General features: G+C 41.4%; 1 protein-coding gene across 1 annotated transcript; it reads left to right on the forward strand.

The window, feature by feature from the left end:
• Positions 1–91: 91 nt before the first annotated feature.
• On the forward strand, positions 92–8,553 carry LOC142201284 (aquaporin-4-like). Its single transcript, XM_075272118.1, has 4 exons — positions 92–457; positions 4,303–4,467; positions 7,409–7,489; positions 8,289–8,553. Exons 1-4 carry the CDS (start codon positions 92–94, stop codon positions 8,475–8,477), a joined length of 801 nt encoding a protein of 266 aa, XP_075128219.1. The 3' UTR covers positions 8,478–8,553.
• Positions 8,554–16,848: the final 8,295 nt, after the last annotated feature.

Below are 16,848 nucleotides of genomic sequence, written 5' to 3' on the forward strand. Positions count from 1 at the left end.
GTTTCGCTGCTTGTGTGTAAAACCCAAGCCCCCTTCCTCAAGTGTTATCCATTTGCTCACCAGAGTGTCCATTGCCAACAGTGGGTGAAAGATGACGGCCTGCAAGGGAATATGGACAAGACAATTCTGGACCTCCATGGCTGGAGAGTTCCTGGCAGTTTTCCTTTTTCTGGTCATCAGTTTAGGATCCACGGCTGGGATGAACGTACCGGGTCCTTCTGACACTCATATAGCCTTCTGCTTTGGACTGAGTATTGCTATATTGATTCATTGCTTTGGACACATATGTGAAGCTTTCTTGAACCCCGCAGTGGCAATGGCTATGATATGTACCAGAAAAATATCAGTGGCCAAAGGACTATTTTATATTGTTACCCAATGTTTGGCTGCTATAGCTGGAGCTGGAGTGATCGCTCTCATTACACCAGAAGATAAGTGGCCAGTTGGCATCACCAAGGTAAGTGTGATCGGCCGAGAGATCAGTAAGCACAGAAATGTGAACTGTGTCCTTGTCTGTGACTAAGGATAAAGATTATAAGTGATGATGACTATGTCTTAAGCTTGTGAGGCCAATAGTACATCTCCTATCTATCTATCTATCTATCTATCTATCTATCTATCTATATCCTATCTATATCTATCTATCTATCTATATCCTATCTATATCTATCTATCTATCTGTCATTGTCTATCAATCAATCTATGTATCTATATATTATCTATCTGTCTATCAATCTATCTATCTATCTAAAACTATACACTTGACAAAGGCTAAGGATCAGTATGTCGTGTTTTTGGCTCTGTTTTTCTATGATATCATGGCAAAGTTACAGAGATGGCAGAGATATTTTTTGACTTTGTCGATATTGGATTACTGCCATGAACATTGCGGGAATTGTCCCCTGAGGTTTGTGCTGTCGCAGATGTTTTATTTTTTGAATATTATCTATCTATCTATCTATCTATCTATCTATCTATCTATGTAATATCTATCTCATATCTATCTATTTATTTATCTATCTTCCTATCAAACTACCTACTGTATTATCTATTTATTTATTATATATCTACCTACTGTATCAACTATCTATCTATCTATCTATCAATAATTATCTATGTACCTAAATATTATCTATAATCATCTATGGATCTATTTATTTATCCATCTTTCGAATAAAATATATATATATATATATATATATATATATATATATATGTATGTTAGGTTGCAATACTAAACACAGCCAGAACACAAGAGTGGCGCTGTTCCTGGGGAAAAATTACTCCCTTCTTTGTTATTTCATCCAACCCCTTTAAACGGGTTTACCCATGCAAGCAAGTTATACCCCAACCATAGAATAGGGTATAACTTGCATATTGGGAGGGTAAGATAACGAAGAAGGGTCCCCAGGAATAGTCACCATTATAATTATCAATCTATAAAATGATCTATTGATGTTCCTAAATATTATCTATAATTATCTATGGATCTAAATTTATCTATTTATTTGTCTATCTCTATAACATATAAATCTTATACAGTCCTATGAAAAAGTTTGGGCACCCCTATTAATCTTAATCATTTTTAGTTCTAAATATTTTGGTATTTGCAACAGCCATTTCAGTTTGATATATCTAATAACTGATGGACACAGTAATATTTCAGGATTGAAATGAGGTTTATTGTACTAACAGAAAATGCGCAATATGCATTAAACCAAAATTTGACCGGTGCAAAAGTATGGGCACCTCAACAGAAAAGTGACATTAATATTTAGTACATCCTCCTTTTGCAAAGATAACAGCCTCTAGTCGCTTCCTGTAGCTTTTAATCAGTTCCTGGATCCTGGATAAAGGTATTTTGGACAAACAATTCAAGTTCAGTTAAGTTAGATGGTCGCCGAGCATGGACAGCCCGCTTCAAATCATCCCACAGATGTTCAATGATATTCAGGTCTGGGGACTGGGATGGCCATTCCAGAACATTGTAATTGTTCCTCTGCATGAATGCCTGAGGATTTGGAGCGGTGTTTTGGATCATTGTCTTGCTGAAATATCCATCCCCGGCGTAACTTCAACTTCGTCACTGATTCTTGAACATTATTCTCAAGAATCTGCTGATACTGAGTGGAATCCATGCGACCCTCAACTTTAACAAGATTCCCGATGCCGGCATTGGCCACACAGCCCCAAAGCATGATGGAACCTCCACCAAATTTTACAGTGGGTAGCATGTGTTTTTCTTGGAATGCTGTTTCTTTTTGGACGCCATGCATAACGCCTTTTTTTATAACCAAACAACTCAATTTTTGTTTCCAAAATGAAGCTGCCTTGTCCAAATGTGCTTTTTCATACCTCAGGCAACTCTATTTGTGGCGTACGTGCAGAAACGGCTTCTTTCTCATCACTCTCCCATACAGCTTCTATTTGTGCAAAGTGCGCTGTATAGTTGACCGATGCACAGTGACACCATCTGCAGCAAGATGATGCTGCAGCTCTTTGGAGGTGGTCTGTGGATTGTCCTTGACTGTTCTCACCATTCTTCTTCTCTGCCTTTCTGATATTTTTCTTGGCCTGCCACTTCTGGGCTTAACAAGAACTGTCCCTGTGGTCTTCCATTTCCTTACTATGTTCCTCACAGTGGAAACTGACAAGTTAAATCTCTGAGACAGCTTTTTGTATCCTTCCGCTGAACAACTATGTTGAACAATCTTTGTTTTCAGATCATTTGAGAGTTGTTTTGAGTAGCCCATGATGCCACTCTTCAGAGGAGATTTAAATAGTAGAACAACTTGCAATTGGCCACCTTAAATACCTTTTCTCATGATTGGATAAACCTGGCTATGAAGTTCAAAGCTCACTGAGGTTACAAAACCAATTTTGTGCTTCAGTAAGTCAGTAAAAAGTAGTTAGGAGTATTCAAATCAATAAAATGATAAGGGTGCCCATACTTTTGCACCGGTCAAATTTTGGTTTAATGCATATTGCGCATTTTCTGTTAGTACAATAAACCTCATTTCAATCCTGAAATATTACTGTGTCCATCAGTTATTAGATATATCAAACTGAAATGGCTGTTGCAAACACCAAAATATTTAGAACAAAAAATGATTAAGATTAATAGGGGTGCCCAAACTTTTTCATAGGACTGTATATAATCTGTCTGTAATATTCCTCATATATATGTTACAGCCTAATCGGATAAAGGGCTTCTCCTATCTAATCCTGTTAATGACAGAATTATAATGGTAATACATTTTAGAGGTTGTTGGAGACTTTAATAAAGTTGTATTTTCATTTCCGAAGCTGTGCCACTCGTGTCCATGGATTGTAAACTGGTATTGCTGTTTATTCATGTACAGATAAAACAGGGTCAGGCTGCAATACTAAAGAAAGCCCACACACAAGAGTGGTGCTATACCTCGGGAAAAAAGAGGCCCTTCTTTGTTATATCACCCTCACCAGTATGCAATTTACCCCCTATTTTACGGATAGTGTATAACTTGCTTAGATGGGTAAAAAGGGTTTGGATAAAATAACACAGAAGGGAGTCATTTTTCGCCCGGAACAGCGCCACTCTTGTGTGCTGGCTGTGTTTAGGATTGCAACTTATCCTTATTTACTTGTATAACACTGGACTCACACGAGCGTCTGTACTCTCTTCGGGAATTACGTCCCTGAATTCGCTTGAAAAATGTCTATGTCTATGGGGTCCGTGGGTTTCCACGGGTAGCCACTTTTTAAGTGGATTAGGTTTTGTGTTTTTCGGGTCTCCAAGTTGACCTGAAGAACAGAAAGCCAAACACTAGAGTGAATATAGCATTAGAATGAACTGCAATACCAGTTCCAATCCATGTAAGCCATTACATATACTCCTAAGGGCGAGTTCACACCTGCGATCATCGTCCAGTTTGTGTAATCCGTCCATTTTTTGACTTCTGCCGCACGAAACTGGATAGAGACAGAAACCCAGTGGTCAGTTTTAAAACCCATTCACTTGAATGTGTTTGCAAAGGTGACCACCTGTGAGCATCTTCTGCCTCTCCACGGGGAACCATTTTTTTTTAACCGGACACAAAGTCCTGCATGTCTGGACAGGCAGAAGACACATAGAGGCGGTCACAGCAAACGCATTCAAGTGTATGGGTTTTAAAATTGACCGCTGGGTTTCCGTCTCCTGTCCAGTTTCGCGGGGCAGAAGACGGAAACCGTCCGGATTACACAGACTGGACGACGAGGTGTGAACCCGCCCTAATACACAGTACACACCAGCTTTTGTGCTAACCATGTGTAATATTACAGGAACATGACACTGTCTCGCATGGACAAGCCCTTCTGGTGGAAACCATTATCACCTTCCAACTGGTCTTCACAATATTTGCTTCCTGTGATAAGAAAAGAAGTGATATCAAAGTGCCCATTCCTCTCATTATTGGCTTTTCAGTTACCATCGGACACCTCTTTGCAGTAAGTGTACACTATATGACATGTCGTAGTGGATTATAATCCATATATAGGAAATGGTACATGAATGGTATATAAAATACATCAGATATACGGCTCTGTTCACATCTGCGTTGTGGTCTGTTATAGATGGAAATCACGACATAATGCCTTATTTCTTGCACCTTACAGATCCCACTAACTTGTAATGGTGTCCATCATTATAATGACATTCCTTAAAAAAGGCATCTCATACATACATAAATACGGCAAGGAGGTTAAAAGGATTTTCCAGGACTTATTAATTGATGACCTATCCTTAGAACAAGACTCACGAATTAAAGATCGGCAGGAGTCTCATACCTGGGCCCCTGGCCGATCAGCTGTTTGAAGAGGCTGCATCATTCACGTGAGCGCTGTCGTGCCTTCCGTACTTACCAAAAACAGCACTGAATATTTTACAGTGGCTGCACTCGGTATTGCAGCTCAGCTCATTCACTTGGATGGGATTAAAGGGGTATTCCCAACTGGCCTGTTCAGCAACCTGCATGCTGTGTGCTCTGTTCACTTCCTGGTTTTCTCGGTACATTGGAGGGTGGGGTTTCCCTTGCTGTCTCCCAGGCAAAGCTCTGCTATCTCTCTTCATAGCAGTTCATGTTTGCAGTCAGTAATGAGAGATGGTTGTGCATAAATTACCACAGTATCACTGGAAGATTCACAATGTGAAGCTGATGTAGCAGAGATGGATTTGATGAGAATCCCATACTTACATGCTACAGGAACAAGTCAGCTTGCAATAAACTCCGTTTTAGGTCTGTGCTTACATACAGAGGTAATGGACTCCCTATGTCAGCCCTTATCAGCAAAAATCAATTAACCGACTATAACTGGAAGAGCAGGGAGATAAAGAGCTCAGAAATACAAGCACCAAGCACTCAGCTCCCCCTCCCCCATCTGAGAGCAGGGAGCTACATCACTTGTCTGGGGCAGAGAGATAAACAGCTCAGAAATACAAGCACGGAGCACTCAGCTCCCCCTCCCCTCCTGGAGCAGGGAGCTATGTCACTTGTCCTGGCCGAGGAGATAAGACCATCCTCAGGTCCATGGTTATGGGAACGCAGTGTAAACAATGAAGTGAATAAATTAAGATAACAGCCAAACAAAGCAGTTTTGCTGAAGCAATGTGTTTAGGAAAAGTCTTAACTCCACATAAGCTAGCAGTATAGATAGGACCTTGAGATGGGACAACCCCTTTAAGCTGCATTCAGGTCATGTGACCAATGAACGTAATGTCACATGGCCTGTGAAGTAGAAGTGGCCATCATTGAGCACCTCTGCTGCTTCAAATAGTTGATCCACAGGGGTCTTGGGTGTCGGACACATCCTCAATTGATGACTTTTCTTAAGCACTGGTGTAACTAGGAAAGACAGGGCCCCATAGTGAGCTTTTGACTGTGGTCCCTCAAGCCCCTAAATTGTATAATCCCCATTACGGGCCCCCACATGAAATAACTCCCCCTTTACTGATGCCCCCACACTTTATATTGCCTCCAACAATACACTGTCGCCATTGCAGGTCCACACACAGTAAGTGCCCCGGATTCAGACCCCCACAGAGTGACTTTAGGCCGCTACCTATTCGATTACTCCAGCAGGTAATAGTCAATTTTGACTTACCTATGGCCAGTGCTGTCCATGGTCACCTCCGCTAAGGCCTTTAGGAGGCACAGAAAGTTAAGCCCCAATGCTGAACAGCGTTAGGACGCAATGTTTGGGACATAATATGCAGCGCCCCCCGGAGGCCAAAGCCTAAGGTCATGGGCACAATAGCAGCCAAATCAGTGCAAACAAGCCACAACAATTGCATCATGTATAGCACCCACACTATTAGTGGCCATATACCACATTAGATGTCAGCCAGTGGTTATTCCACCTGACTTCTCTATATACATGCAAGCCTGGTTCAGAAAAGTGTGCATGTGAAATTCAGAACATGCACTAGTGTCCTGTGGACTTAAATGTGGGAGAAATAAAATCCCCAAATACAGTAGTTGCCTCAGTATCAGTGTGCATATGAGTTACCACTTTATATTGTGGCATGCTTCACGCATGAATACAACCTACTCTCCCAATGAGTAAAGGCTCGAGGGCACTGTCAAGACGGCGCGCGTGTCATAGAACTCGTCTACTCTGTAATCTCTCATTTTGTCTGTACATGAACATTATGATTTGTAACGTGCTAAGGAATATGTTGGCGATATAGAAATAAAATTATAATTATAAATATTTTGCTTGAAAAATGGCCACGAAGAATCTGTTACATTTAGGTAGAGAATAGAATTCTTTTTATTACTAAGAGTTCAGTAGAAGTGTCAATCCCAAACATGTCACGTCACCCGCCTTAGTAATGTTACTGGTTCTAGCTACCTGACCACTCTCCACGTACAGGACGGCTTCAGCCCATCCCTTGTCTGTAGGCGGTAGATACAATTTAAGCTGTTGTTGTGTAAGCAGTCTCGTGCATTGCTCATACTTGTAGTCCTACAAGTAACCAGTTATACAAGCGGCAGCAGGAATGTGACTTTCGCGATGACATCATCATCAACTAATACCTGCTGCCTCTTCCTGGACCGAGTAAGTTTCCTGTTCATAAAACCTGTCTGTCAGAGGACCAGAACATGGGCCACACGGACCACTAAAATAGTGCCCCAATGGACCCCATTGACTATATTGGGATCTGTTGGGTGTCCATTCTGATGCACAAATGCATCATAGTAAGTCACACAGCTCTCAGGACAATATATAACTAGTGGGACCATCTGTACAAAAAAGCATTGTGTCATGTCGTGTCCATGTGTACATTTATTAGGTTGTACTACTTGCGCATTATTGTTGTACAAACTGTTTTCTTCAATATATGGTATTATACACAAGTCCATTGAGCTTATCCTATCTTCTTCATCAGATTCAGTTCACCGGAGCCAGCATGAACCCAGCCAGATCACTCGGGACCAGCGTTGTGTTTAACAAATGGCAAAACCATTGGGTAAGTCGTAGCATGGCGGCCATGGGGAAATGTTCTTTACTCCCTAAACGTGACATTAAAATTAGAAAAATATTACTGAAAAGATTATTTTATTCCAAAGATTTATCCATATTCAACCCTAAATGGTGCTGATTTTGACCTTAAACTTCACTAAAATTATTTGCCCCTCATTTAGGTGGAAACTGTAAATAGTAATCAATACATTTTCTTTATTCACCAAATATCATGCAATTTTTTTTTTTTTTTTTTTTTCATTTTATTGAAGTGTAGAGGGGGCTTGAACTCACAAACAACGGGACTCAAACAGCAGGGAAATATAGACGGGGGAGCTAAAGTGAAGCTGGGAATATACAAAAGAGTACTTTAAAAAAAAACCTTTTTTGCTAGTTTTACCCTGACTGCGCCAAAATTGTTTGGCCAGTTTATAGACAGTCTTTTTTTAACAGACCATCAAAAAGTAGGTCATCTCCTCTTTTTACCTGATTTCATGGAGCCCTCAATAGACTCAAATCTATGAGGGATCTCTGTAAACATTTACATTTTTCATGGCCGTTTTATACTATGTTCGTGTGAATATGGCGATAGTCATAGTCAGGATAATGAAACAAAATTCAAGTGTGACTGAGGCCATACTGGATATGATGGACCCCACTATGGTCAATGGGGTCCTTTGGGATCTGTTAGTGTCCATCATACTGGTTTATCCCCATCAAGATATCAGTTTTTAGTTCCTGAACCATTCATGACACCTTGCGGCGATCTGTCTCATTTATTAATATACGCTTGATTTTCCCAACAGATCTATTGGCTTGGTCCCATGATGGGCGGCATTCTTGCCAGTTTTGTCTATGAGTACTTGTTTTGTCCCGATCCTGAACTCAAACTGCGGATGCAGGCTAGCTTCAGGAGAAGTCCAAACCAAGAAGAAGCTGTGCAGCTGACTGTGAGACCGGGGGGTGAATATAACAAGCTGGAGACAACGGCATAACACCATCGGATTAGTACTTGGTATGCCAGTGCGCCTATGTGTTATGGATGATGTGGCGGTCAGAAAGAAATGGTGAAATCCCATGGGACAGTAATCACATACACTGTGCATTGTATCACTGCTCAACCATTTTCATGAGAATTGTAGATTAGATGTTATATTCTAAAGTGTATAAAAATGTAAAATATGTGATAGGATACGTACAGATGAATTTACACCATGGGGGAATGCTGGTTTGTCACTTCCCACTGCCAAGCTTGTTTGCCTCCTAGTACATGAGGTGACATTCATTCCTATCCATGGGGACGTCAAAGGGGGTAGCCAGGACTTCAAAAATTGAGCTTTAGCCCCTTTAAACAGCTTAAAGTATCCTTCAGCAAAAAAAAAAAATAAAAAAAAAATATATATATATATATATATATATATATATATATATACAGTGCAACAAGTGGTCTTCTAGGGAGGAGGTGGTCTTCTCAAAGGAGATGGTTATCATGGTAAATTTATGATAGAGATCCAGAAATTTACCACCTTATAGTGTAAGGCACAAGCCAACGCCTTTAGCGTAGGAGAATAGGAAGACCCCTAAACTTATCCATCTGCCAGACTCTGGACCATTAAATATACAATAGACCCTCACATCAGATGTAATGTGTAGTAAGGCTCATCGGAGACATCTCTTATTATTGTTATGCAGAATTATTTCTCGTGTGTATTTATTTTCATAGGGTATACTTTGTACTTTTATATTACAATTATTATATACCTACTATCTATAGTTTCTTGTCATACATGTTTATAGGGGTATACATATCTTGTCACAATGATTGATGCAGATCCAGCCCCTGAAACCTCCATCGATCAGTTGTGATCGCTCCTGGAGTCACATTAGTCGTGCACAAGAATCTTGGTCTTCCATGATTCCCTCTCTCTCTTCAGTGGTTCTCCTCTCTTGCTGATAGAGGGCGCTACTAAGCATGGTTATATAAATAACTTTTTAACCCCTTAAGGACACAGCCTACTTTGGGCCTTAAGGCTTAACCCCCTATTTTCTAAATTTGACATGTCACTATATGTGAGGATAACGTTACTTATTCAAGTAGTTCTGAGATTGTTTTCTCGTGACTTTTTTGTTTTGTGTTTATTTATTAATAAATGGAAAATTTACAGAAATTTTTCAAAAGGTAAGGATTTTCAAAATGTCAACTGCTCTGCCGTAAGCCATGTAGCGCTAACTAACATTTCCCATGTATCTACTTTATGCTGACATCAATTTTTACAGTGTAAACTTGTATTTTTTTCATAGTTCCATTGAGCAAGTGAAGATACAAAAACTGTAATATACGTTATTAAAGAAAAGTGCCTGTCTGCCATTGATCAAATCTGTACAATGGAAGTCTATGGAGAGGGGAAGGGGAGGAGGAAGAGGAGGAGAGCATCGTAAAGCAGAGATTCATTTGCACTATAGAGAGACAGTTTTCTTTCACAACACAGCAGGTTTATTAGGTTTATGAGAGAAATGACTCATTTAATGCTGTAGACAGCCTCATATCTCTGTCTCTCTCCTCCTTGCGTCCCTTCTTCAGGCACTTCATTGTAAACTGATCTGCTTGTGTACAGAATACAGAATGAAATACTCAAAAAAGAAGTAAGACAGGAGGAATAGTTAGAGACAGGCACTTTCTTTAGTGACATATATTGCAAAGTTTATTCCCTTCACCAGCACTATGGGATAAAAATAACTAAAAGTTTGCTACACTTTATAGAGCGGTATGGTCAAAAAGGCTTTGAAAAAGATAGAAGTTCTTATTATTGTTAACCATTTGTTGCTTGTATTAATATAAATACATTTTGGAACATTTCTTACAAATAAATTCGAATTTTATTTTATAAAGTTGCCTCTTGATTTCTGCATGGTTATGTACCGTTTATCCGAAGTATGAAATGAAATGTATCAGGGGATAATAACACTCCTTAGGGAGTGTGCACCTTTACAGGCGTATGGAGACTTACAAGCCATTTTCGCTTCACTGGGGGATCATGGGAAAAATATGCTAATCTGTTTTTCAGGATGTAATTAGGAAAATAGTGCCTCTGTTTGCTGTCTCTTAGTACAGCCCCCTTAACATCATGCATGACTTTTTTCAATAAGCCTAATAACATAATGCGCGGATCACTGCCAAACGAGTATTTCTATTCCAAAAGGAGCAGATTCCCAGCTGTGGACAGCGCTGTTTCAATCTGTTGGATCTCTTCAGCACAGCGTAGGGATACTAGTGTGTATGGCAGTGTTGATGGATTTACTACTTTGCCAAAATTATCTGAACACCCACACACCATTTTTATGATAATATGTAATCTTGTATTAAAGGGGATTTGTCAGGACACTAAACCACGTACAGTTCCTTATAGACCAGGGATTTAGTGTCCCAAATCGTCCTCTTATAAAGTCATCAGTGCCCACAAAAAAATATAAAAGCTTCAGACTCACCCTGTTGCTGTACTCATCAGCTCGGGGCAATTCTATACTGAAGTTAGAGGTGTACACTTTGGATTTAGTGCGCATGCGCCGTACCTCCGGCACTTGTGCAGTGTAGCCGGAGCGTACATCCTCAGCTTCACCGAAGAACTGCGCAGGGGCCGGGAGCACCAGAGATGAGACACAGATGGATTTAAAACAGGGTGATTTAAGTTCCCTTAAAGGGGTATTTCCATGACGCTTGTTCACTAACCTGCAGGCTGTTGTGCTCTCTTCACTTCCTGCTTTACTCAGCACATAGGTGGGCGGGGTTTCACTTGCACGGGATTGGTTGTAAATGAATTACCACAGTGTGAAGTAATGTAGCAGAGTTGGATTTGAGTCAGTATGCATTACATACAGAGGTAATGGACTCCCTATCTCAGCCCTTATCAGCCAATTCAATTAAACCGACTGATAAGAGCTCAGAAATCCCAGAGCTCTCACCTCCCCAATCTGTGTCATTTAAGTAGCGGAGCTTCTCAAACAGCTCAGAGCTGCTCTCAGCCCCTCCCCCCTGAGAGCAGGCAGCTACATCACTTGACAAATGAACAGATAATCCCAAGGGCCATAGAAACGGAGTGTAAACAATGAAGTGAATAAGTTAAGATAGCGGTTTTGATAAAGCAATGCATTTAGGAAAAGTCTTAAATCCACATAAACTAGCAGTATAGATAGGATCCTTGTGATGGGACAACCCCTTTAAGGGAGTTTATAGTAATGTACAAGAGGATAAAATAGGTTAATCCTCAGTAGTTATATAAGCAGACAATACCTGGGGTATTTCTCACCCCTGGGTGTGTATTGACTATAGTGATGCTTTTACATAATACAGCGACTTTGGTGTTGAATTTAAAGGGCTAAGCATATATGTTGGGTGGATAAGGAAAAGGTGAGACTAAAATAATGACCCGTATTTACTTTGTCTGGTACGTCAGTTTTCTGAATGGGGACATGACAAAGGCGTGCAAAGGCAGGGCTACAGTTTACGCCAGAAATCTGCTGTAAATGATGGGGGAAATGTAAAAATTGGTATACATTCCCCCCCTCCTCAGGATCACAGCCTGGTGCCTCAGTCATGAGGAGGTGTCCGTCTTGTCATATATGAGGTGTACCTTCCACTGACTCTGGGGCTATGAAGACTAGCCTTAGTAATGCCAGTCTCCATTATCCTTACAAGATGTTGAGCATTTATTTTATAATGTCGCCCTCATTGCGCCACATCTCATCCCTACTTTCATACTGGAAGTTACATTGGTTGCTGGTACCTCAAGTACAGTTTCACCATATTGTTCAACTGCACTGCTGTCTCCTGAGTCATTCCTGTGCTTACCATAAAGGGTCCTTCTGACCACCATCACTTGGCTTAGGAGAAGACTTCTCACAACTGGAAGTTCCCTGAGGAAACTACCACCAACATCTGGTGCATCACAGGCAACTTCAACATTGCGCCAACTTGGGAGGTGGGATGGAAGAGTCAGTTGACAACAACTCTAAATACTACTCCCATCCTCCAGTGGGTTGCATTACTTCTACAACCACATCAAAATCCCCATGCCATGCAGATTTTTTTGTTTTGTTTTTATGTAGATTGTGAGCCCCACATAGAGCTCACAATATACATTTTTCCCTATCAGTATGTCTTTTTGGAATATGGGATGGAAATCCATGCAAAAACGGGGAGAACATACAAACTCCTTGCAGATGTTTTTTTTTGCCCTTGGCGGGATTTGAACACCAGGACCCAGCGCTGCAAGGCTGCAGTGCTAACCACTGAGCCACCGTGTGGCCCACCATGCAGATTTTGTGGCAGATTTTGTGGCAGATTTGTCCATAGTATAAAATACCTGTACATGTGCCGCTACCTTTATGTACTTCTAGGGCAAGAGAAGAAGAGGAATGCTGGTGGTGAAAGAGAAGCGCAGCGGTGTGTGGCAGCTCGGTGGTAGGAACATGTGGTCATCCAATGAGAATTTGGCTGACAATTTAAATGTGTCTGTCCAACACATGGCATCAACAGTTATATGTACAGAGAAGCTTGTTCTGTGGGCTGTGTATGGTCCTCAGGGGCGTGGTTATATGGAGTGCAGAGGTAGAAGTTGGTACTGGGTCCTGCGCCCTGAAAGGAACTCAATAGGCCCCTCTTCCACAAACAATATACCATTATTCTAAATAGCACAAGGTAAGTAGATACTGTAGATTCTACAGTGGGGCCCAGGAGCTCCAGACTCCACCTCTGTCTGTCACATAAAATATACCACTATTCACAATGGCCCATGGTAAGTAGGGGTCCATTATAGATTCTGTACTAGGCCCCAGGAACTGCAACTTACACCTCTGGTGCTGATCCTCCCTGACAAGCTGTTGCCTACGCCCCTGCCATCAGCACATGCATGCAAGTAGTGAATGGTATTTCCACCCAACCCTACAGGCTTAGTATTTCTAGCTCAGAGACCTTTTTTTTTTCTATTTTCCAGAAAGATCTTCATTGCATTTGGAGATCTATTAACTTCTGTTCCTCTTTTAATTCTTTTATGGTTTTCCCAGAAATATTTGCACTTCTCACATCTTGCACATCACAACATCACATACAATGTTTAGTTTTATGCCAAGTAAGAATTTTGTGCTACTGCCTTTTGAGCCTCTACAGAACTTTCTAGATGATTTATAGGACAGCGTTACTTATGGATCTATGCCATTTGATCACTTTATATGTTATTAAACTGGCATACTTCATATTGAATTCACAGGGTGCTATCACTTTAAAGAAAGTCTGTCACCAGAACTCAGCAAATCAGCCCGGACCCTAATCCATCTAAGGGTGCATGCACACTACGTAACGCCGGGCGTGTATGAGAGCCGTACACGCCGGCGTTACAGCAGTGCTGCCGAACACTTCCCATTCACTTCAATGGGAGCGCTCGTAAACGCCGCTGTTACGAGCGCTCCCATTGAAGTGAATGGGAAGTGTTCGGCAGTCTGCTGTAATGCCGGCGTGTACGGCTCTCATACACGCCCGGCGTTACGTAGTGTGCATGCACCCTAACAGTGTGTTCCCCTTGTGAATCGTTGCATCTGTTGCTGAGATATTACTCTTTGTCAACATGCAAACTAGTTCTTTGGAGCAATCAGAGACCGTGATTTACAAGGAGAACACACTGTTCGGTAACTTAGGGTCCCCTGAGTCTCTTTGTGGGACTGTGTGCTGGGTTCTGGTGACAGGCTGCATCGCACTACAACACAACAGGGTTCTGCCCGGTTGGTTAGAATCATGGCGCTGTCCAGTGGCGTAACTAGGAATGGCGGGGCCCCGTGGCGAACTTTTGACATGGGGCCCCCCCCGACACCGAAGATCTCGACCGAGTCCCTCCTACGCATTCCTGCGCGCTCTATTATGTCCCATAGTGGCCCCTGCACACAGTATTATGTCCCTTAGTGGCCCCTGCACACAGTATTATGTCCCTTAGTGGCCCCTGCACACAGTATTATACCCAATAGTGGCCCCTGCACACAGTATTATGTCCCTTAGTGGCCCCTACAGGACTAAATACTGTCACGTCACCGCTGACCGCTATACCAGGACAAATTGTGGATAAAAAAAAATCTGGTCCTGTGCATTACAATTTAGTAACTCCATGTGCCTCATATTAATAGAAGTTAACCCCATCATCTCCCTCACATTAACCCCTGTCTGCCTCACCATAAGAGTTACTGATATGTGAGAGACATGGAGGTAATAATAAAGTATCTTCATTACTATTACCCCCAAATGTCTCACATATCAGTAACTCTTATGGTGAGGCAAACAGGGGTTAATGTGAGGGAGATGATGGGGTTAACTGCTATTACTATGAGGCACATGGAGTTACTAAAACACAAGTAATCCCCCCAAATGCCTGATAGTAATAAGTATAGTAACCCCAGTACGTACCTGTGTAGCTTCAGTTTCATTTTCCTGGAGCAGCTTCTTCCTCTTCTCTTCTGTGCAGGACGGCAGGGATAAGCCCCGCCTCCTCCTCTCATTGGTGGGCAGAGGACAGCAGAGAAAGGGAGGGGGGAGAGAGGGGGAACGTCCTGCAGCGCTGACAGGAGCCAGAGCTGCAGCTCCTGTGTCTCAGCCGTTGCTGCAGCTTCGGGGCCCCCTGTTGGTGGAAAGTATTCCACCAACAGGGGGCCCCGATCATTATACTCGGGGGTCCGAAAAGACCTCCGAGCATAATGGTAGCAGCTGTCACCGGGCCCCTAATGTCCCGGGCCCTGTGGCAGTTGCTACCGCTGCTATGATGGTAGTTACGCCACTGGCGCTGTCCTCTTTCTAGGAAATACCAGACAGAACTGTGTTTGCTGAGATGACTCAGTGATATAATATACAGTCATCAGGATATATATCACAATACACATCATACATTGCACAATAAGACACACAAAGCACTAACAAATCTAGAAAACAAGTATACAAGCCACCCCTGAATACCAACCAAGTAAAGTGGCTCACCGAAGGCCATTTTGTGGAAAGGGGTGGCTGCCAGCAGCTTACAAAGATGTTGTGTGTGGCAAGTGGCCAAGAAGAGAGGAACCTACCGTAGCTAAAAGAATCCACGTCAGACCTAGTGGAAGCTGAGCAAGGCGTAAGCCAGTAATACAAGATCAAGCCAGATGTTATTTCTGCCATACTGACTCTTGGGTGGGACACGGGCTACAAAATGATTAGACCATAAGACAGAGGAGTTAGGCCCAGTTCACATCTGCGTTCAGTATTCCGTTCGGAGAGTCTGCTTAGGGACCCCCCCTTAGGGAACCACTTTTTATATGCATTAAAAAGTGGTTACCTGGGAAATCCATGGACCCCATAGACTATAATGGAGTCCGTGTGGTTTCCGCTCAGTGTCTGCATGAAACATGGAGAGAAAAGTGCTGCTTGCGTGGTTAGTTTATTGTCTATTCTACCAGGTCCTGCAAGTCCATATCTGTGTGTTTTTGTTATTACTTTGAAGAAAACTAACAAACATTTATGAAGCAAAAAAAAAAAAAGAAAAAAAAAGGGGCCTCACAGTGTCCCAGAGCTTATAATGTATATACTGTAGTTACTGTGGAAACTGTCAAGGCTTCTACCTTTTCCCTCTATGCTTTTGGACCTTCAATTGTAACTGCCAAGTATCTTTGCCTATATCATAACCATCAAGCACCTGAGCCTCTATATCAGTAAAGTTCTGCATTATACACCTGTGTTTCCTGCCATTTCTTTCTTGGATGTGTGGGGGGTTACCAATTGACCATTTATATCTATCTCCTATCTATCTATCTATCTCCTATCTATCTATCTATCTATCTATCTATCTATCTAATATCTATCTATCTATCTATCTCCTATCTATCTATCTAATATCTATCTATCTATCTATCTATCTATCTATCATCTATCTATCTTCTATCTATCTATCTATCTATCTATCTATCTATCTATCTATCTATCTCCTATCTATCTATCTATCTATCTCCTATCTATCTATCTATCTATCTATCTAATATCTATCTATCTATCTATCTATCTCCTATCTATCTATCTATCTATCTATCTATCTATCTATCTATCTCCTATCTATCTATCTATCTATCTATCTATCTATCTCCTATCTATCTATCTATCTATCTAATATCTATCTATCTATCTATCTATCTATCTATCTATCTATCTATCTCCTATCTATCTATCTATCTATCTATCTATCTATCTCCTATCTATCTATCTAATATCTATCTATCTATCTATCTATCTCCTATCTATCTATCTATCTATCTATCTATCTATCTATCTATCTCCTATCTATCTATCTAATATCTATCTATCTATCA

Source organism: Leptodactylus fuscus, chromosome 4 (genome assembly GCF_031893055.1).
Source record: "Leptodactylus fuscus isolate aLepFus1 chromosome 4, aLepFus1.hap2, whole genome shotgun sequence".
Classification (NCBI taxonomy): domain Eukaryota; kingdom Metazoa; phylum Chordata; class Amphibia; order Anura; family Leptodactylidae; genus Leptodactylus; species Leptodactylus fuscus.

Bases quoted from the DNA above. Each gene is read 5' to 3' on its own strand.
- LOC142201284 (XM_075272118.1), top strand. From the start codon at position 92: ATGACGGCCTGCAAGGGAATATGGACAAGACAATTCTGGACCTCCATG. The intron at 458-4,302 runs GTAAGTGTGATC...GTAATATTACAG, and splicing joins GGCCAGTTGGCATCACCAAG to GAACATGACACTGTCTCGCA. The intron at 4,468-7,408 runs GTAAGTGTACAC...CTTCTTCATCAG, and splicing joins CCATCGGACACCTCTTTGCA to ATTCAGTTCACCGGAGCCAG.